Source organism: Epinephelus lanceolatus, chromosome 13 (assembly GCF_041903045.1).
Source record: "Epinephelus lanceolatus isolate andai-2023 chromosome 13, ASM4190304v1, whole genome shotgun sequence".
NCBI lineage: Eukaryota > Metazoa > Chordata > Actinopteri > Perciformes > Serranidae > Epinephelus > Epinephelus lanceolatus.
Genome location: NC_135746.1, coordinates 38,128,238 through 38,149,337, shown reverse-complemented (window position 1 = coordinate 38,149,337; position 21,100 = coordinate 38,128,238). Strand labels below are relative to the sequence as shown.

Genomic DNA, 21,100 nt, shown 5'->3' with positions numbered 1-21,100 from the left:
CATAAACGCTTTAAGACTGAGATAGCAGTATACCTCCATGTGGAAGAATAAAATTTGAGGAAATTCATTGGTTTATGTTATTTTTTAACATGTCTGAAAATACACATTAGCATGAACCCAACATATTATTAGCAAGACAAGTTGGCCTATTTCAAAATAGAATAAAATAAAGTTACAGTATACAACACTGATGAAAGGCTAACTGTCACCAATAAATCGTTGTGCAATCATGTTAACTAGCAAACGCTAAATCTCTCTACAGCAGCTGTCCATATCAGTGAGGTAATCTAGTTAGCTAACAGTTACATACTATTGAAACATATTACCAATCAGTTGTATTATTTTTCCATGTGTACGGACATTCTCGTTAGCCACAATGGATTGTTTTAGAACTTTTTGAACAAGAGACACTGAAATATGGTCCACCTCAATGTGTAAATAGGCTACAAGAATCTGCCAATAGTTTTATTTTAATAGCTTAGTATTGTATGCAACACAAAGGGGTATGTTTATACCTGGCACTTTAACCCACCTTACATGTTACTGTTGGCCCAGTTAAATATGCAGCTCAGTTTCATACAATATGTAGGGGGTCTTTGCTCAATCTCTTTGTTTTAGCTAAGGTCATTGGCTTGAAAAATGTTGAAGACCCCTGGTTTAGATGACTGTTTATCTAGATTAATAAAATATGAGCAATTCATATATGACCAAAAAATATGAGGCTTTATTGGGCCAATAATTTGAGGGGGGGCGGCTTACTTCTGGGGGACCAGGGAGCACCACAGTACCCTAAAGATCCTGGCTCCGGCCCAGCTCTGTGGCGGCGGTGGTCAACAGTTGGTGTCCGTCCTCCTCTGTGTTTTCTCCGCCCTCTGTAGTATATAATGAGCCGAGCAGCATCCAGTCTGCGGGGTTAGCTCAGCCTGGCGCTGCTCAGTACACGCAACATGGCGGAGAGAGACAGCGAGCAGCTGCGGTCCACACGGTCGTGTCCTCCGCCACCGCAGTAGAAGTGTTCGGTGTTGGGTCACGTCTCTGGACTCTCAGGTGAAACAGTGAGGAGACAAGTTTGACACTACCGGAGAAAAAACTCGTGGAAATGAGTCGCGAGTGAGGAATTGGAGATGAACCGACACGCAACAGGTAGGAGAGACAAGTGCAAACGTGCACGCGACACCTTCTTCATCCATAGTGACTTAAGTGGAGCTGAATTGTGTATTTGACTGATAAACTTCTATTACATGAACAGTTTAGTGGCGCCGTCGTCTGCATCACTTTACACTGTGCTGCCAACTTTTCTCAGAGGCGGTGAGGAATTTGCTGGACCAGTTCCCCCAGCAGCGGTCATATTGCAGAGACTGTTGGAAATTCTTGTCTGGCGTGTTTTCAATAAAAATAATCATTTCCCACAAACCTTTCAGACGTCCAGGAGTTGGCGCAGGACAGCGTCCCCTCCCCACCGCTGCCTGCTGATCATGTGCTCAACTCTGCAGCCGTGTTGTTCCCTGGTAGCTATTAATCCACTCTGCTCTCACTGTTACACATGCTTTTATATGTACAGTACAGTAATGTGGCTGATGCTGCATTCAGTGGCAAAGTTGGTCCGGAATGATAAGTGCCAATCAAGACATATATTGAGTCATTGTATTGATGTGACAGATGCTGATAATGGCCCTGCATTACATGTTGAGAGAGTGACAATAATCACTTAGGGACTGTTCATTACTTGTAAGAAGGGAGGGGGTGGTGCAAAAAAAGGGAGGCATGTCAGATCATTTTTAAGCACTTGAGAGGGACTTATATTTTTTCATTTTGGCTTTGCGCAGGGGCATACAACTTAAAATGTCCGTATTTTGTATTTTACTGCAGATTTTTTACTTTTTAAAATCGTAAAAAGTACACCATTTCTTATAGCCGGAAACTGTAAAGTTAGTTATCATTTAAAGTTATCATTGGATTATCAAAATTCCAGTAGACCTTGGACACATCATGTACCAAAATGCTTCCTTCAGAAAAAAACCCCCAAACAAATCTAAAGTAAAGTAATGATATTTCATCAAATCACTCTTGTCTTCAAGTCTTACCGTAAAACTTTAATTAGTAACACAGGCTATTATTTGCTTAAATCACTGAACTCAACTGGCTTATATTTGGGACAGGCGTCTATATGGGACAGGCCCTTAATTCCTTTCACACAATACTGTTGCTTAGCAAAGATGGGAAATATGATCGAATTGTTTATTCAAACCAGTGGGAATATTACTTATATAAAACGTAAGCTCGACTGACTTAGGATCTTCTCTGATGCTCCATGGTTTCAGTAGAATGAAATCAAGCTAACAATGTGTAGCATCTCCATATTGATAAATGTTAAACATTTATATTTGTATGTGCGATCTAAACAGCTAACTAATGTTAGCTTAGATGGGTAGTCGACAATCTGGTCCTCTACATCCAAACTAATATAAAAATGAACTGCTTGGCAGCCAGACCAGGCTTCTAATTGAGACAGGCCTTTATTTGTCAAAATGTGTAGCGACATCGGGCTAGTAAAAGGGACTTGGCGTTCAACTGGGACTAGGCTTTTAATGGAAGTTCTACGGTATTTAAAAATTTGCCAGAAGTAAACCATTTGCACTGACTAACCAGCATGTACGACAAGAGTGAAAAAACAAGGCTTTTTTTCAATTCCAGGATTTCGTCTTCAACTTTTTACTACAATCTGACGACAAATTTATGGTGGAGGGAGGGTCCTGCATTTTCCCCCAGGCACTCGGGGAAGCTCAGGGAAAAATATCTGTAGCTTCAAGGAGGGTCAAAAACAAAACAAAATAAACTAACAAACAAACAAAAAGTCACATGCCAGCCACCACCCCCCTCCTCTGTTAAATAAAGAACAGCCCCACCTTAGTAGCACTTGCACAAACCAAACTTTCAAATTTGATATGAATGCCAGATAGAATAGTTTGACTGCCTTTTCTTTTCTTCCTACAAATTTGAGATAATTTATGTTATCTCTCTGTACAGGTGCTTTTGATCAACAAGGCTGCCCTCTGATCGTGTTCCCAGCAGATGAACAAGCCAAACTCTCCTCAGAGCTCAGCAAAGCAGAAGTGGTGGACTTCATAAAGTACTTTCTGTGTCTGCACAAGTACGTCGAGTCAGATAGGCTGATTGTGTGTGAAAGGGGGTGTACAAGATGTGGCTACTGATGGTTGCAGTGTTCTCTCTCAACAGTAAGAAGCAGGAGAAGGAGAGTTTGGTGTCAGTGGTGGCTGATCTGAGACATGCCTCGCTCCCTACGACCAGGTTTATCGCTGAGACTCTGCTCCTGCTTGAGGTATAGTGATGGCAGAGTGTGATGTGTGAGTCTGTGTGATGCTGCTGCTGATGATGCTGGCCTGCAGCATGTTTCCAGTGATTGATCTGATACCAGATATCCACTACATTAATAGCATGACCTCTAGATCTCCATGGTTATCGCTCAAAAAATGGATGGTACTTCTATGAAGGATTGTAGTCTGACCATAGATGTATTTGGACTACTTGATACTGAAGTCAAAGATGGAGCCTGTTCAGTCTGATCAAAGTTGCTCATACGTGTAAGCCAAAAATGTCCTCCATGTTGTGCAGCTCACTGCACTGCCACAAGAATGACAATAATTGACCTTGTTTGCAGTTGTAGGCGTCTAGTCCACAGTTTTACAGACATCTCTTGTACAGTGGAGGCCTACAGGAAAAAATGCTTTTCATGGTTTGCAGCAAGGCCGACTGTCTGCATTGTATCCAGCTGTCTTAATACATATACATCCAACTGCCTCTTGATCATCTATGCACCAATCACAGCATAGCACTAACTAAGACACCTGTCATCTTTCAGCTTTATTGTCTGCGCTGCTGTTACAAACTATAGGTGAACTTTAAAGATGGTTAAAACATGTGCTTAGTGGATATACCGGAGCCACAGTCTGTAAAAACCCTAAGGCAGCAGTAAAACCTGTGTGCCTCACAATGCTGTAAACAAAGCAGAGAGCTTTTGAAAAATGAACTGACAGTTGCAGCATTAAAAAACATACAGCAACATCATATCAATTATATTAAGCCACTATTGGTCAATATCAGAGCACCTCTGTTAGTAACACTGTGTTCACACTATGAGCGACACAGCAACAGGCTTTTCAAATGGAAGCCGGTGGCATGAAGCTACAAACTGATTTGGAACATGTCATGCCTGGCAGCGCTGGGCGTCAAAGTTGACCAAGCTTCAACATTTTTTCAGCTCTCCCGTGACGCGGTGAAGTGTCATTCATATGTTTCGGTTTCTAGTTGCGGTACTTTGTTGTTTAGCTTAAGTAGATGACGCTATGCTAGCTTTATGTGTTAATGTTGCACAAATGGATGCAGTGTGGTGGGGAAATGTGATGTTGAAATGGGGCTCAGATTTGATCAAAACAATGATATTTTTGACCAAATACAAACTTTAGATGATGTTCAGTTGAGGTACTTTGTGGCAGGTAGCAGAAACCCATAAATCCACCATGACAAACTAATTAACTTAACTTAATGAGCGTTGGAGCAGCACTTCAATGGCGAGTTGGCGTTAATGTAGCTGGTCACGCTGCTGCTGTGTTGCTCGTAGTGTGAACACAGCATGTGGCTTAAAAGATCCCCATGGAGTATAATCTCTTGTATTGCTATGGAGCTGTTTATGCATAAGTGGGTCCAGATTTTCTTGTGCACACCAGACTGTATATAAAGATTGAGGCCATGACAGCGCCCCAAAAGTGAAGCCAAAACAATGCGATTGCCCCCTGGTGGATGGCTGCAGTATAGGTCATACGCTGCCCCCTCCATATTAGAGGATAGTCATGGGCCCAAGTAAAACATCAAAGTACACGTCAAATAAATTTTTCTAAAAGATGGTTTCTATAATTTTGGGTAGTTCTTATCATGCTGATGTTTGTGAAAGTCTTAATTTATCTGGTAACTTTGGTTTTATTTAGTAGTTTGACGCTGTAAAAAGCTGTGTTGTGCTCAGGATTGATGGAGCTGCTTGCACTTGGGTTGGGCAGGTATATGGGCAGAAATATGATACCGCAGCTCATCCCAATCACTACTGCGCAGAGTCTGGCTTCATATGATGTCAAATGCGCAAGATGGCAGCTGCCATATCCAGGATATTTTGGCTTCATTTTTGTGCAGCGGGAGGAAGTGAAGACATGTTGTCCATCTTTACATACAGTCTATGGTGCACACACGAGGAAGCATGTGCATGTATACTCGGGTGATTCCAATAGTTTCACACTATTTTACTAATTTGCAGGTGGTGGTAACATGAGGCAATTTGTTGTTGAGGTAGAATACAGTAGAGAACTGACCGGAGGGTAGAGGGCAGAGAGATGGGTAGGCCATGGTTAGCAGGATGTCCCATTACAGTTTAAATTCTAATCATGAAAAATAATTGTTAGTTTTGTCACCCATCAGAACTGCACATCACTGCTTTTGAAATATCTCTCCTTGAATCTGCATTGGGCACTGTAACCTTACATACTGAGAGGTATGGCTCACTCACTGCTGGATTTAGCTCATTTTTTGATTTTGTCATTTCCTGTAGGCAGAGAAAAGTCCAACTCTAACGGCAGGACTGAGAAGAATGTCCCATCCTGAAGAGGGCATTCCTCTCTGCTGCCTGTACTAATATTTTTATTTAGTCTTTCATTTTGCAAGTGAAAGTCTTTGTACATGTTCAGTCCAGAAACATGTACACACACAGCTTTTGTGAAACAGCGGCTTGGTGTTTCTCCTGTTGGTTCTATCTGAATTATGCATGAGAAGGACTTGGAGTGGGTCCTCTACACACAGTACAGTGACGTGCTCAACTTGTGATTGCCCTCTTGACTAGCAGAGCTCTTTCTTGCAGCATAATGTTATGCAACGTTTGTTTTATTGACTCAAAGAAGTGTAGCCTGAGCTGATCTTCAAAGTACAATACCAAGTGTGTCATGTCTGTGGCGGTCAGAGTGGAAATCGTGTGTGTGTGTGTGTGTGTGTGTGTGTGTGTCACTGTGTGTGTCTGTGTGTGTGGAGAAGGGGACCAGGGTCACATGCATAGCTGGTCACATGCTTGGTTATTTAATAGGAAAGCCTCAGTGAAATTACGTTGAATGAGCACAATTATGTGGGGGATGCTACATTTCTGCACCCAGAGCAGACATGTTTTTTAATCATTTCTGTGGGCTGAGTTGCTGGCCTGATGTCAACATGCATACTGACATGTTTGGAACATCTTATTTTGTAATTACAAACTGCTGGGATAGGGAAAGAAACTGACTTTTTCTTTTTTCTCGCTTTCCAAGACTGATTTATTTTAAAGATGCATCAACTGATAAACAAAGAAAGACAGCAAGCGAACAGATACGCATCCATTATCATATCACTGGTCATTTAATGTACTGTAAATTTGTACATACCACTAATGTCAACAAATGCAGGTCCTGTATTATTAGCTAGTCATGGGTGATGTCTTGTAGAGGAGCCCTGTGTCAAAATGTACTTGCAACCTTTTAATGTTTCCCACAAGTACATAAAATGTCCACAAGTGCATACAAGCTGTTGAAACTGCGGATACCATCACATCACGTCTACATACTGTAATTGGCAATACAGCAAGAGGTGCTTTCTTTCCTTGAAAATGTTAGATCAGGCTGAATTTAAGACTCCATAGTGCATGGATAATTCTGAGTGCATCTTTAAATGGTTCAAGGCGATATTTCCTGTGTACTTTGTGCTAATGAATCACAAGCATTCATAGTTAGAACACCTGTTTTGGCAATCAAATGTATATCAAACTCAGGAGTGCTATACTTCGTTCAGAAAAAGGAGGACCTTCCTGTTAATATAATCTCACAAGCAAAAAGACTTATCTGAGCGCATGACAGGTGAGATAAAAATACATGGGCTTTACCGGTTTACGAGGCTTCAGTGCACAATGTAATTTTATGCTGCTAGGGCTCTCTTAGTCAGCAATAACCAAAGACGGAGTTTAATGACGTGGTGAAGTAGCGTGGGATCATGATAGCTACGTTGTTGTCTTTATTGTACAACATCCACCACTGCCATTTTATTTTAAGTTAGGATTCTCTCAGTATTTATTGTTCAGGAAATTTTTACCAGGAACAAACTTCCACAGAAGCCTCCTCCAAACGGACCTGATAATTTAAACTGGTAAAAACACTGAATAGAGCCTTTTCACGTTAAAGGTCAGTGTTTCTCTGATGCTGTTCGGTGGCCAGGGGTCTGCACAAAACGAGGCCTGAAAGAGGTGAATGCCACTTCCCACGCAAAAGTTGTGATCTATAAAAACAGACTCGATGGGAGAAACTTTGGCCCATGCTTAAGAACATTTTGGAGAGGGGAAATTGGAGATGCAGATGGTGAGGTGGAATCCCAATTATAGAAATTGTCAAGTATTTTCTGGGGCGTGCCATTTTCGGCTTTTGTCCGTACATACATTATGTATTAGCCATTATGTAGTATGGATCCTATACACTGTTTTATAAATGAGACCCCCGACCCCAGGGGGTTGCTTGCTGAGGTACCACAAATGTTAGCTCAGTTTGTTTCTAGATTGGGATTCCTTCAGTGTTCATCAATGACAAGGTTTTTATGGGGAACTGAATAATCTGCAGAGGTCTCCTCCTCTCCAAAAACAAACGCACACAGCTATTTAAAGCAGTAAAACTCTAAATAAAGCAGTGTCACATGAAACATCTGTCTCTCCAAAACTCGTCGGCTAGCACAGGATGTCCTTAACTGTCAGGGGGACCAATGACTGCAAGCCAAGCTGCTGCTAACATATGCTCATCTTGTTTCTGTGATAACTTAAAATCCAGATGTCTGATGACTAAAATCCTTCATCCGGCTAAAAGACATAGTTAAAATGACCAAGATCGTGATCCAAGAAGTGAAAGTGATGTGCCTTAAAACAATGGGACAGTAGTTGACTGGAAATATTTTAATGTCTGCTTTCAATTTTGCTTATGGCCTTTTTATTATTACTGTAGTCTACATTGTGCACATTAGTGAGTAAAAACACCACAAACTGACATACACAAAGCTTAGGAGTATTGATGGGTTACATATAATGTACACAGGGCAGTAGATGTGGGCTCAGTAGGGATCCAAAAGCAAATTTTTGCAGGTGTATTTGGTTGTGTGTAGTGGCCATATTTGAAATTGCAGGTCACATGGTGCCCACGGGCCTTCAATCATCTCTTTCTCAAATAAAATCATCACAGAAGAAATGGTTAATACATTTTTTTTTTCAAGCTTGACAAACTGTGCTATTTTTGTTTCTTTTCCAGCTGCACAAGCGAACAGTCCACAGTGTGTACATAATTCAGCCCAAAAAGAAGGAAAATATCAAGCTGTTGCTGAAACTCCTGGCTCCGTCAAAGTCTTACACTGTCTCTTTCAAGGTGAATGAAATGACACATACTTTATTCCTGGGTTTGTTTTAGATTTGACTTCAGTAGGTAACCCTGATCCCACCACTTTTGCAGAAAGTCCTGTTGAAAGAAATCTCTGAGCTCTCCAACTACATTGATCGGAGCCAGCTAACGGCATCACTGGGCGGCTACTTTATTTACTGTCACCAGAGTTGGGTTGCCTTCGTCAAGGTAATGTCTCTTGGAAAATATCAAACTTTATGTCAATACCTTTACCTTTGACTGCCTCCAAGAAAACAATATGCACTGGGAAATTGTCTAGCAGCTAAGGCTAGTTGTAGCCTGAAAGTCTGAGCTGGCCGAACATTAATAAGTACATTTATGACAACTATTAGATGGTTTATCTCGTAAATATTGTTGTGCTAGTGAAAATGGTTCATCAACATAAAAAAATATTGTCTGTCTACAAATGTGAGCTGTTGTAAAACCATACTGCACATTATCCCAGTTTACATGAATAGGCATTTTCAGCTAGCTAGCTTAGGTAGCTAGTAGCTGATGTAAAAAGGCAGCAGGTGAAGGGGGTGTCTGCATGGGTGTAAATAAAATAATTACAATTACTATATTTTTGTTATTAATTTTTGGGCTATCAATTAATTTAAAAGGTACATTTTTTTAATGAGTTACCTTTTAACTTTAATGCATAACTTTAAACTAGCTACTGTTTTGGGAAGGGCTAGCTGACCAGATGCTATGGTTGGTTAACAAAGAGGATAATATTAGCCTTTCTACACATTAAACACTGGTAAATTTATTAGGCCCAGCACAAAATTGACCTTATTGTATTGTGCACAAATTCCAAACAGCATACTACTACTATAATGTATACATATTGACTGTGCAATGTGTTCTAAGTATGAAATGGTAATGTAGTAAGTATCACTTGTGTAGAAACTGGAAATGATGCAAGGTATTGGCCATATTGAACACTCTACAATCATCCTCATGCAAGAAACCTGTATGAACAGATTTGTTCCGAATTGGCAGGTACATGCCTCTGAACTTACATTCACCAATTTCTCTTGGAACAAATCAAATTCAGGAATGATCCAGACCTCTTGTACAAAATCACCCTTAATTTGATTTAAGAGCTTTGGAGTTTAAAGAAGCTGTATGCAAAATTCATAGCATATCTATGATTCAGAATCTGGGGCAGGATTGTCTGCACAGCAGCTAATGGTGCTAACTCAATAAACAGCGCTAACAATGGCAACAGTGCTAACAGAGCTAACAGTAATAACTTGGGGGCAAGTGGTGGGTGGGTGCTATGCTTCCACAGTGACGCTGTCCGGATATCAGTAACTGCTGTATGAACACAGTGCACAGTGGCGTTGATTGGCTAGCCAATGGGACACACTCACAGGGACTCGCATGCACGCACGGCCAGACCATTTTCAATACGTCTATCAGAGAAGCTCGTATTACAACACATACACGGAGGGAGCATGATTTCATTCTCTGCCCAGGAAGTCATTACTCTGCTGTATCTTTACATAGTAAAGAGTTGTTTGCAGTAATATTAATGTTCTTAATATTGCACACAGCTCCTTTTTTAAATATGTTACAGTTATCAACTAAAATAAAACAATCTTCTGAAGTTCTTTTTACTCGTGGGTGACAATTTTGTGAATTTAACTTGGCTGCAAAGAGAGCCGAACAAGTCGTCTCATACACTGTAGCAATTTGTGGGCGTCACATCTCATGACCACACACAGCCTCAAACAGGAATTCATCATGGTGAAACATGCCATTCAAGATAAGCTTTTGCACTCAAGGTTTGCTGAATCTGACTTGGAACACTTGTGTGAGTTAACCTGAAAATTGAGAAGTGTAGAATTAAAAATAGAAAAATGTTCGTGCTTGTGTAGATCAAATCAGTAAAGATCAAATCAGTGGTATCTGCATCAGCAGCCTCTATTCACCAGGCAAAACACCCTGTAATTATTTGAAAAATATACTACTGTGAGCGCACATAATTTTAAATGTTCAGTAATAATATGCAAAAAGTGAGCATCAGTCCACAAGTTAACCATTCTGCACAGTTGTGTTTGTAAAACACATGGGCATCTGAGTGATTCAAAGCAAATCTTATGAATCTGTCTTATGATCAGTCAGAGGGCTAAACACAAAGTATCACTGTCCTGCTGTCCTCAGCAGCAGTTAGTGTGTACACACACAAATACACGCTCAGTTCTTCTGCTTATGTCTAAACTAACACACAAATACACTCTGTTTATCTGACATACAATACTACAGCCAAAATATTTATTCCAACTAAATATTGCTTCTTTGTAACAGTGCGCTCAGCTCACTAAGTCAGGAGATTTTTCCATGTGTGGATCCATTCATGAGATGCGTCCAAGCAGCCTGCGTCTATTGTTTGTTACCTTGGTGAAGCTTGTGCAAATGCCTCGCGTAATCAGCTGACCCTATTAGCAAGTGAAAGGAGCCCCTCTTCTCATTACATTATACATTCAGTCATGTTCATCTGGGGCATTTGGCCACGATCACAGTATTCATTAACCACAGCAGTTCTCTGCCTATAGGAGACCTATTTAGGATGAAACCACATAAGCTCCACTAGAAATAAATTCAAGTTGTTGGTGTTGAGCAAAAATCAGAGCAGAGTTACTACTGGTCCATCAGCAGCTTGATGTATTGTAAAAACTAGACTCTGAAAGTGAGTGTAAATCAGAATACTAGGGCTGTGTATTGGCACAAATCTGGTGATACAATATGTACCACGATATAGAGGTTCCCATTGAATGTATTATGATACTGTAAGCAAGGCGGTATATTGTGTTCTTTTTTAAAAAATATATAATTATAGTAGCTAGCAGTGTGCCCTTTATCACTGTCATGGCTGAATGTTCTTTGTGTTTTGGCTAGCGATATGTTGTTAGTGGTGTTCTGGTATCGGACTTCTGTGCCAGTCATGGATTGGCCATAACAAACACCATGTTTGAGCACAGGGAGGTTCATAAGTGTACCTGGTACCAGAACACCCAAAGGCAAAAACAGATGATCGACTTTGTGGTCGTATCATCGATCTGTGGCCATGTGTCTTGGACACCCAGGTGAAGAGAGGAGCAGAGCTGTCAAGTGATCACCACCTGGTGGTGAGTTGGATCAGATGGCGAGGGAGGCTGCTGCACAGGCGTGTGGTGGGGTGAACTGGAAACGTCTGGCTGAGGCCCCTGTCCGTGAAGTCTTCAACTGCCACATCTGGAGGAATTTCTCATGCATCGCAGGGGAGGTTGGGGACATAGAATCCAAGTGGTCAGTGTTCAAAGCCTCCATTGTGGAGGCAACTGTGAGGAGCTGTGGTCAGAAGGTTGTTGGTGCCTGTAGTGGCGGCAACCTAAGAACCTGCTGGTGGACACCAGCAGTAAGGGAGGCCATCGGGCTGAAGAAGGAGGCCTTTCGAGTCTGACTGGCCCAGGGGTCACCTGAAGCAGCAGAGAGGTACCAGTTAGCCAGAAGGGCTGCAGCTGTGGTGGTTGCTGAAGCAAAAACCCGGGTGTGGGAGGAGTTCGGGGAGGCTATGGAGAAGGACTTTCAGTTGGTCTCAAGGAAGTTCTGGCAGACCGTTAGACGCGGTCATCATCCATTGTTTGGAAGTATTTCAGAATGCATGAGATGTGTCTGCGCCACAAAGCAACACAAATAACTTGTTCAAAATAATAATAATAAAAAAAAATATATGATTGCATGAAGGCCGAGAAGAATGATGTCCGTACTATTCGTTAACTCGGACATCCAGTACTGCTGTACTTAACTCCACCATATTCAGCTCTTAAAGACAGACTGAAATAAACAATGCAATCTCATTCCATTTGGCCGAAGGTGTGTGTCCAAAAAACATGTTCGTTTATATTTTGCTTTTGGGAGATGCACTGATTTCAGGGAAAGAAGAACCTTATTTTATGATTTAATTTTGATAGTTCTATTTATGTTTTAATAAGGACCAGTCTTATTTTAATGCAAAGATTTGTACATTAGCAGGAATGTAGTACAACATGGAAGTGAAGTAATGCTCTGTTTATGTAAGTGTTAAAGTGCAATATATCATTTAGTCCCTAAAATCAATGAATCATCATAACAAACAGGGTTTCCTCAATCATGGAAAACTTGAAAAATTTTGTCCATGAAAATGTGTGGGAACCCTGGATAAAATGATAGTGATCTTAATATTAATTGAAATAATCATGATCATCATTTTGGCCATAATTGTACAGCCCTAAATCAACCATTAAAAACTTCATACATTAAAAAAAGGTTATCAGTGAAATGTGACTTGTTTACAACCCAACAGCATCTTGGTATTTTAAACTGACTCTGGTTCTGTGCTGCTTTTTGCAGGAGATTGATGAGTTTGTTAAGGAGTTCCTGTGTGTGGTCCAGCGGCTGCCCTCCTGTATCTCCACCCTGCAGGCTCTGTCCAGGCTGCCGCTGCCCTCCACCTTTGCCGAGCTCCAGCACTTCTGCTCCACCAATGAAGCAAAGTTTCAGCAGCTCAGGAGGTCAGACTCAAACCTACTCCCAGCCCTGCAGCAGATAGTCTGACTTATTGATTTGTAATGCTTTGAGAATTGAACAATCAAGTGAAATTAGGCTTATGCTATTTTTATCCTCTAGAACATTGTCATTACTTCCACGATGTCCTTGTAAAGATGAAAAACTGTAAAATACAAATATTTTTCAGTGACTAGCAACAATAAAGAGTTGTTTTATTTTGTAGCAACAGTGTTCTTAGTGTAGCCAGTTTTCCACACTGGTAACAAGTACACCAGTAGTGCAGCTTACACAACCAAGAAACAAAACACCGAATTGTGTCAGATAATATTTTCCTTGACCCGCTACACCATCTTCAAACTGCCCTGTATCAATATGTATATGTATGAATATGTATTTGGTATGTAGGGAGCTGGGGCTGGATGAACTGCAAAGGCATTGTGAGAGTGTTATGCAGAAGCTGCGTTACCCCGAGCAGGAGCCGTGCTACCAGGCGATGGCTGGCACTGCTCTCTTCACCCACACTGCCTTCGACATGCTGCAGAACCACAGCAGGTACTGCAGGCAGCTCACAGTGCTCAGTCACAGGAGAGAGTGCTGCTCTCAAATGCCTTTATCGTAATCCTCTGTAAGAACACTTCCCACGCATACCATACAGTGTTGCAATGGTCCTGTGTTTCACAACAGCTAAAGAACAATACCAACAGGAGTTTGACTAGTAAGGTGTTTACTCTGTAAAATGTTTTGTTAATCTAAGCACCTATAGCTGTGATTTTATTACACATTAAATTTGATCTTTTTTATGGCCCAAGATCACAATAAACCATTGTGATCTTCTGGAATTGTGTGCATGTACAGCTTAAAAAGCATGAAAGAGCATTTATAAAAGTGGACAGTTGCATATCTTATTTATTTAACAGAAAACTCTCTAATGCATCTTTGAGCTTAATAACAGCTTTTCAGGGTCCATTCCTTCTGGTATTTTAAGGTGTTTTAGCAGCCACTATCAGGTAGTAAATACGTATTTATGATTACATCTGTTAGTTAAAGGTCTTTTCTTTATTTTACAGGATCACTGCAGCTGTGGAAAAAGTGGAGCTGCTGTGGCAGCAGGCCTTTTCTAAGGCCCGTCTCCAGCTGCGGATGTTCCAGCTGCGAGAAGATGCTCTGCAGGTGAGTCTGTGAACAGTTGTTTGCATCTGACGGTGCTTTCACACCTTACCTGTTTTTGGTTCACTGTGTAAACAAACTGTGGTGGTTTGGGTTCATGTGGACTGGTGTGAAAGCTATCAGTCAAACTCTACTTGGGATTTAAACAAGACCAAGAGCACCTGAAAAGCAGGATCAAGGTCTGCTCTCAGGTGGACTCTAGCGTGGTTTGTTTGTGGTTTAAAAGCAAAATGGACCAACCATAGTGGATATTTGATTTAAGCATGACTTAATGAGCCCAACTTTCAATTTTCTGTCTGTGAATTGTCCAGAATGTGATTTTAGAAGGGAATTGTATAAGCTACTTATGTATTTATGCAAATTATTTAGTAACTATGGTAACATGAAATGGCGTCAGCACGAGTGTGGGCATTTTTCCAACCCAATTGCCAGAATATAGTGTTGGCATTGTACGTTTCTGCAAACCACGGTTATGTTACATTTGTACGTATCATATAAGCGTTTTTAGTGATGTAACTGAATGTGTTTACCTCTGCTTACAGATCACAGAGCAGATCAAAACTCTTCTTCAGGAGAAACTCCAGCCTTACAAAATAGAGATCGCCAAGGATGCTGACAAGGCAGTGAAGCTGGTGTCTGAATTTGAGACATCCATTTACACTCCTGCTATGGTACTGGTTTAGTTGATGCCTTGTTTCATTACCAACATGTGGCCTCTTTCAGTGTTTTTGAGATATACACTGAATGTAATCCCAGTTGTGTTGTAGTGCAATTCAGTCAGACTGTGCTGTGGTTCAGATTTTTGCAGGGTAGATTCTTAAAAGTCCTGGAATTGTCTTTCTTGATCAGATATCTAATCAGTCACACATCTACGGTCATTCATTTTGTCTTCCTTTCAGGAGTAGGAATCTTAAGAGTGATTTCACATCACACTGACATATTTCCTATTATTTAATGTTATGCTAATTATTTTTGTTAACTAATCGTCCCCTCCTCTTACCCACCAGGCACTGGTTCACTGTGCTGAGGATGTGATCCACACAGTAGCAGAGATCCTACTGTTTGATGGTCAGACCAGGGAGCGCTGGGTTCTGGATGTGGAGAGGCTCAAGGAGAAACTCAGCTCTGCTGTGCACTTCATTCTCCAAACCCTCAGAGCAGTTTCCAACTACCATCATTACTACAACAAGGCAAGTCGTTAGTATTTGAGGACATGTATTATTGCTCATTGCTGTGGTACTTTGCTATGGTCTAGAGATCCCCCATCAACTGTGGTGTGTAGTACTGTAACACAGCTTGGTTTATTAGTTAGTTGTCAGAAAATGAATCGACCATTTAAGTAATTTCTCAAATAGAAATTATATTTGTTACAGTCTTCTTTAACATGAAGATTTTCAACTTTCTCTACCTCATAAACTGAACGCCTTCGGTGAACCATACATGTCTGTCAGCTCATGTTTTATTTGCTATGGCAGATGTGTCTGGTCCCTCTCCCGCTCAGACAGATTTACAGCCAACCAAGTCAGGCCAGTCACAACCGTTATCTATTATGGGGCGGGTTTCAAATGAGGACTGACAATGGAAGAGATCATGCTTTACACAAAACATGTGATGACATCATGTTTGGCTCACACCAGCATAAAGCTAGCTTAATAAAGACGAGTGCTGAAGAATTTTACAAAGTATCTGCAATGGCTGCCACTGATGGGGAAACTCTGTGAAATTACTATTTTCAAATTCTGATAGCAAAAATGGCAACACTCACACAGATATATTAATGCTACACCATCACAGTCCATTTCTCACTCAGCGCTACATCCATGTTTCATCAGTGATTGGTTGCAATTGGGTTCAGAAGCATTTTTTGGTCTGCGTTTGCTGTGAACGCCCCTTGGAAATCGAAAATGAACTAAGAGGTTGCAGACTAATTTGCATTTGCAAATTGATCTGGCGATGCAAGGCTAAGGGTTTTAGCAGTCTCTTTTTAGCAGTCTCTAGTTGGTATGTTAGCAGTGACGGCAGGCTCAAACTTCCCAAAATACAAAAGCTGAACCTATTTCCTGTTCCCTGTGCAGGCCAGCAGCTGGTACAGTCTGGTCCTCTGTGAGAACATCCTCCAGGTGCTGCTGTCAGGGGTTAATGGAGACAGCGGTTCCACACAGAGGCAGAGGAGGCACTGGGGGTCGATTCCTGCATGGAGGTACAAAATGTCCACTTTCCTGAAGAAGAATCCCCCTCCAGATATGGAGGAGCTGGTTTATCTGGCTCATCTGTCTAATGCCATCCCAGATGATGACATCAAGAAGGCCGGCAAGCAGATGTCTCAGCGGTGAGTGAGCTCTGAGTTTCATTTCACAAAGAGGTTATAAAGGGAAGGGATTTTTTTTTTAACATTTGACATTGATCACATCATTTACAACAGTTCTCACTTTGTTTAGCGGTGTGGTAAACCTACAAACTTCTCTTTTATGAAATAAGAACACTGGTCTAGTTGTACTGTTTACCATGTCATTGGAATTGTAACCAGAGAAGTGCTGCACTCAGATTTATAAATATTCATTTTCTTCATGTAAGGTTTGAGGATCAGTTTTGCATCGAAAATTCTGTCTCAACAGAAAATGTCAGGATTTGTTCAAGTACAGTGTGAGCAGTGTGAATGTCTTGTATCCAAAGAAATCTCAGTATCTGCAGAGTAAGTTTGAGGTGGGTTGGTCTACAACTTCATTTCTCTTATATCCCCCTAACTAGGAGTCAGGACCCCACATGGGGTCACAAGGACAAATCTTAAGGGTCACAAGATTGGTAAAGGGATACTGAAGAAAAGAATATATTGGTTAATTTCAAGGGGTCACAAGCCAAATAGATTGGAAGCCACTAGTCTTCAATTTACTGGCTGAATAACTCTCTGAGAATGAAATTGGTCCTTTTTGGGTTGAGCAATATGATAATGTATAATATTCCATTGTGGTTATATTATCTTTAAATAGTGTATCTGTTAATTTGGCAAAATGTGCTCATCACGTGGTCCTTTTTTACTTTTTTCTCTTGGATCTTTCAATCATATCACTCGGGCTTCCTTAGCACATGAAGTTTGCTCTGTTTTAATGGAGATGGATTTGTCACCGCCATTGTTGGGAATCGCCAGAGAACCCACGATACGATATTGTCCTGATACTTGGGTCACAATACGATATTATTGCGATATGTTGAGCATTGCAGTGGAATATGCTGTGATATATTGTGATTTATTACCTTTTTTTCCAAACTGCAAATTATTTCCTCCTTTCGTTCTCTGTTCCAAATAAAGTCCAGACAATTGATTTTAACGCAGATGGCGCGTTTCTGGTTGCTTTGTCCAGTGCCTCCATCTTTGTTTTGATGAGCTTCCTGCCAAATTGTACTGACTGAGACATCTGCTGACCTCACTAGGAAAAAAAACATCAGCACCATCTAATGGACCAAAATGCTATTAATTTTATTAATATAGTACCAAAAGATGTATTAAAATGTGTATTCAGAATAAAAGATCGATACATGACGTCCTTGTATCAATACAGTATCACCACTCAAAGTATTGCGATACTATGCTCTGTCTATTTTTTCCACCCCCAGTCACCATCCTAGTTAAATTGCTATTATGGTCTCATCCAGAGCTCTTTTGTAACTTCTCGTCCATGTTGGCTATGACTACCTTGTTACCTGATTGAAACCTCCAGATACCACAAGTTTGTGTCAGATTCTAATTCCAGAAAATGGATTATATCATGGAATGCAATATCACAAGACAAAGTGACATTAGAGTAGGGATTCACCTATTGTGAAATTTTAGCCTGCATAACATTGATGTGACACAACAGAAAAATACTGGCCACTGGTATCAGTGAATGTCATCTTATTTGCTGATAGGCCAATGGCAATCAACAAGTGAATGTTGGCTGATAGCGACGTGAGGCTGATAAATCAGTGCATCCCTGCATAAAGACTATAGTTATACACAATTTAATGTTTAATGCCCACTCCTAACATGTTCTCTTACATCAACTGCAACAATTGCAGGCATGGAACATTTAGCTGTGTGGGCGAAGTTGTAGTCACTCCACACCATATTAGATTGTTGACAGAGATTTTTTTTTTTTTTTTTTTAGATTTTTTTTGGGCATTTGCCTTTAATGGACAGGTAAGTTTGAAAGGGTGAGAGAGAGAGGGGGGATGACATGCAGCAAAGGGCCACAGACTGGACTCGAACCCGGGCTGCTGCAGCAACAGCATTGTATGTGGAGCGCCTGCTCTACCCACTAAGCCACCGACGCCCCAACAGAGATTTTTTTGTCTTGTATTGTCTCACCAGTTTTACAGCAGTAATTTTTTTTTTTTTTTTTTTTTTTTCTTTACCCATCAGGTGCGTGACCCTGAGGAAACTCCTAATGTCTTCTCGACCTGTGGCTGTCAGTGACCTCCAGCTGGCCTTACAGTGGCAGTACGATTTGTTGCGGAGTAGCCGTGTAAATAAGTCCTCTGCCTCTGCCTCTGCCGACGGTACTACAGACAGAACAAAATGGAAGGATGTTCAAGACCTCACCAAATGCGAAAGTAGCAAGGAAGCAGTCCATCTTCTAAGAACACCTCCTTCGACCACGGCATCTGGGATGGTGTCAGCTGAGGGCAAACCCTCCTCCCTCAGCTCATTCGACTCAGGCTTCGATGGAGCTGGGAGCAGCCAGCTGGAGGCCTGTGGGGGGAGGGAAGGAGTGGAAGGTCTGTCCAGATTGGCTGGGAGCAGGGACTTTGTGAGACCTGCTATGAGTCAGCCTCAAATCCATACAGAGAATCTCTCCAGTGTTTCAGACTCTGAAGATCACAGAGAGGAGTTTGACCTTGGCTCTGTGGGAAACTCCTCTAGGGCCAGCATCCAGATCATCCCTAAAGTAACCGTGGATTCCCTCAACTTGGAGATCAAGGTCAAGCGCTCAGCTGCACTACCCAGTAATCCTTGGCTTAGCTTGCCGGTAGACGATCTGGAAAACTCTTACACAGTTACCATCACGCAAAACCCAACACAACAGAGGGACCTGCAGTTCCATGATCCCTCTGACCCCTACACTAATGCCAACCAGGCCAGCAGGTCTCGAGATCAGCCCACACAGACGGAGGTGTTGACCAGCACACAGCCCAGAGAGCCACAGAACAGGGACTGGACACTGCAGTCACAAAGCAGTTTAGAGGATCCTGAACTAAGTCCCATTCGCAACATCCTCTCCAGCACTATCACAGAAACAGGAGGAGACAAGTCCATGTGCACCACACAGGGGATTCCTACTCTTCTCTGGGATTCTTATGACCTCCATGACCAGAATCGGGATGCTGTTGATGGGTAATGCATCTGTTTCAGAATTCAGTTTGGCCTAAAGAAGTTCAAGCATGTTTGCACTAACATGTTATTTGATCAAATTAATTTGAATGCAACCCACATGCTTTGACCAGCTTGCAGAAGGGTAGGGTTTATTAGCAATGCCGCCTCTGCTCCACTTGAATGACCAGCTGACTGTCACTGTTAGGGTAGTTCAATTTTGCAAAGAGTCTTACCTTTATTTGCAAATTTTAATGTATGTAATATTCATTCATTGTACAAAGTAAGAAAAAGCATGCTGGCTGATTTGTATTGGTTAATTTTAAAGCCAATCTCAGCCGATAGGATGATGTACCGATATTATCGTGCATCCTAACTAGAAATGGGTCCTGTTTACAAGTCGTGTCTAAGGTTCGTGTAAGGTACTAGTGAGTAGTGAACATTTCTATCGCATACAAACCTTATGTGATGGTAATGATTGTCTCAGGTATTAGTCAAACCCTCAGATATTACCAGGGAACCTGAGTTATGTCTTGTGAAAACTTTGCATTTTTTTTTTTTTTGTCTTTGATGTGACCATGGTATAAGTGAGATAATGCTCTTTGAGGAGTCTATTATCTGGAATGTTGGGGCACTGTGATGGACCCCATGGAGGCAACTGTTCTCTGCGCTGGCCTCCCTGTTCATTAATTCCAGAAAATGGACACATCAAAGGACATTATTCCTTATATATTTGAAGTTTGGCTGGTGTTGTTTGAGGGTAAACTTGTCCAAATCCAGTGAAGTGGATAAAGTTAGTCCTGATAGCATCCGGACCCAGCTCCCACATTGTGGATGACATGGCAGTCCCCACAAAATAACATGGCTGGCTAATAATAAACTCCCCATGACCTTACTAGTTACTATTACTGTAGTTAGTAAGCTAGTTAGGCAAGCACGCTAAAGTTAGCAGCTAATATTAAAGCAGATTGACACAGTTAAATCCATTTCGTACAGTGCTGGTCTTGGGATTTTGGCTTTGGAAAAGCTGTAAAATGACTCGGATTACAGTTTCTGTTAGGACAACATGCAAATCCCTTTCAACATTTGTCTAAATCCAAAGCTCATGTGTCTAAATCCAAGGCTTGAAAGATCTGCTGTTTGCCAATATTTTTTTTTGCATGTCTTGGCAGAAAAAGAACAGGTGTAACTGATAAGAAAAACAAACTTTTAGGTAAGCTAGTTCCAGGGTCCTGGGATTATTCGGTTTGTCTCCTAAAATGATTTACTGGGACACTTGAAGGAATAGAGCCATTGTTAATGAAATTTGTTTCACCTGTGCACTTCCTGTTATGACAAGTCAAAATGTCTGTTGTGAAAAGTTCTTTTCTATTTGCTAAGGTACGATGGACAGTTACTGTTTAACCGAGAAGTTTAGCAAATTGTCAAATATGAGTTGTGGTAAATGTTAAAATGTACATTAACAGCAGCACAAATAGAGGAGAACAATGTCTTCAGTGAGCAGAGCCTGTAATGTCAGTTACACAACAATATCTTAAGTATGACATTAGCAACCATAAGC

The 21,100-nt window shown here is 41.2% G+C and overlaps 1 protein-coding gene across 1 annotated transcript in view; it reads left to right on the top strand.

The window, feature by feature from the left end:
• Positions 1-909: 909 nt before the first annotated feature.
• Positions 910-21,100, top strand: part of LOC117270929 (uncharacterized) — a 38,122-nt gene continuing 17,931 nt past the window's right edge. Inside the window, exons 1-13 of the mRNA XM_033648941.2 lie at positions 910-1,143; positions 1,422-1,508; positions 3,028-3,151; positions 3,238-3,340; positions 8,364-8,477; positions 8,562-8,678; positions 12,870-13,030; positions 13,431-13,577; positions 14,093-14,195; positions 14,735-14,863; positions 15,200-15,382; positions 16,268-16,521; positions 18,592-19,563. Coding sequence (XP_033504832.2) covers positions 1,125-1,143; positions 1,422-1,508; positions 3,028-3,151; positions 3,238-3,340; positions 8,364-8,477; positions 8,562-8,678; positions 12,870-13,030; positions 13,431-13,577; positions 14,093-14,195; positions 14,735-14,863; positions 15,200-15,382; positions 16,268-16,521; positions 18,592-19,563 — 2,513 coding nt within the window. The 5' untranslated portion in view covers positions 910-1,124. The remainder of the gene's footprint in view (positions 1,144-1,421; positions 1,509-3,027; positions 3,152-3,237; positions 3,341-8,363; positions 8,478-8,561; positions 8,679-12,869; positions 13,031-13,430; positions 13,578-14,092; positions 14,196-14,734; positions 14,864-15,199; positions 15,383-16,267; positions 16,522-18,591; positions 19,564-21,100) is intronic.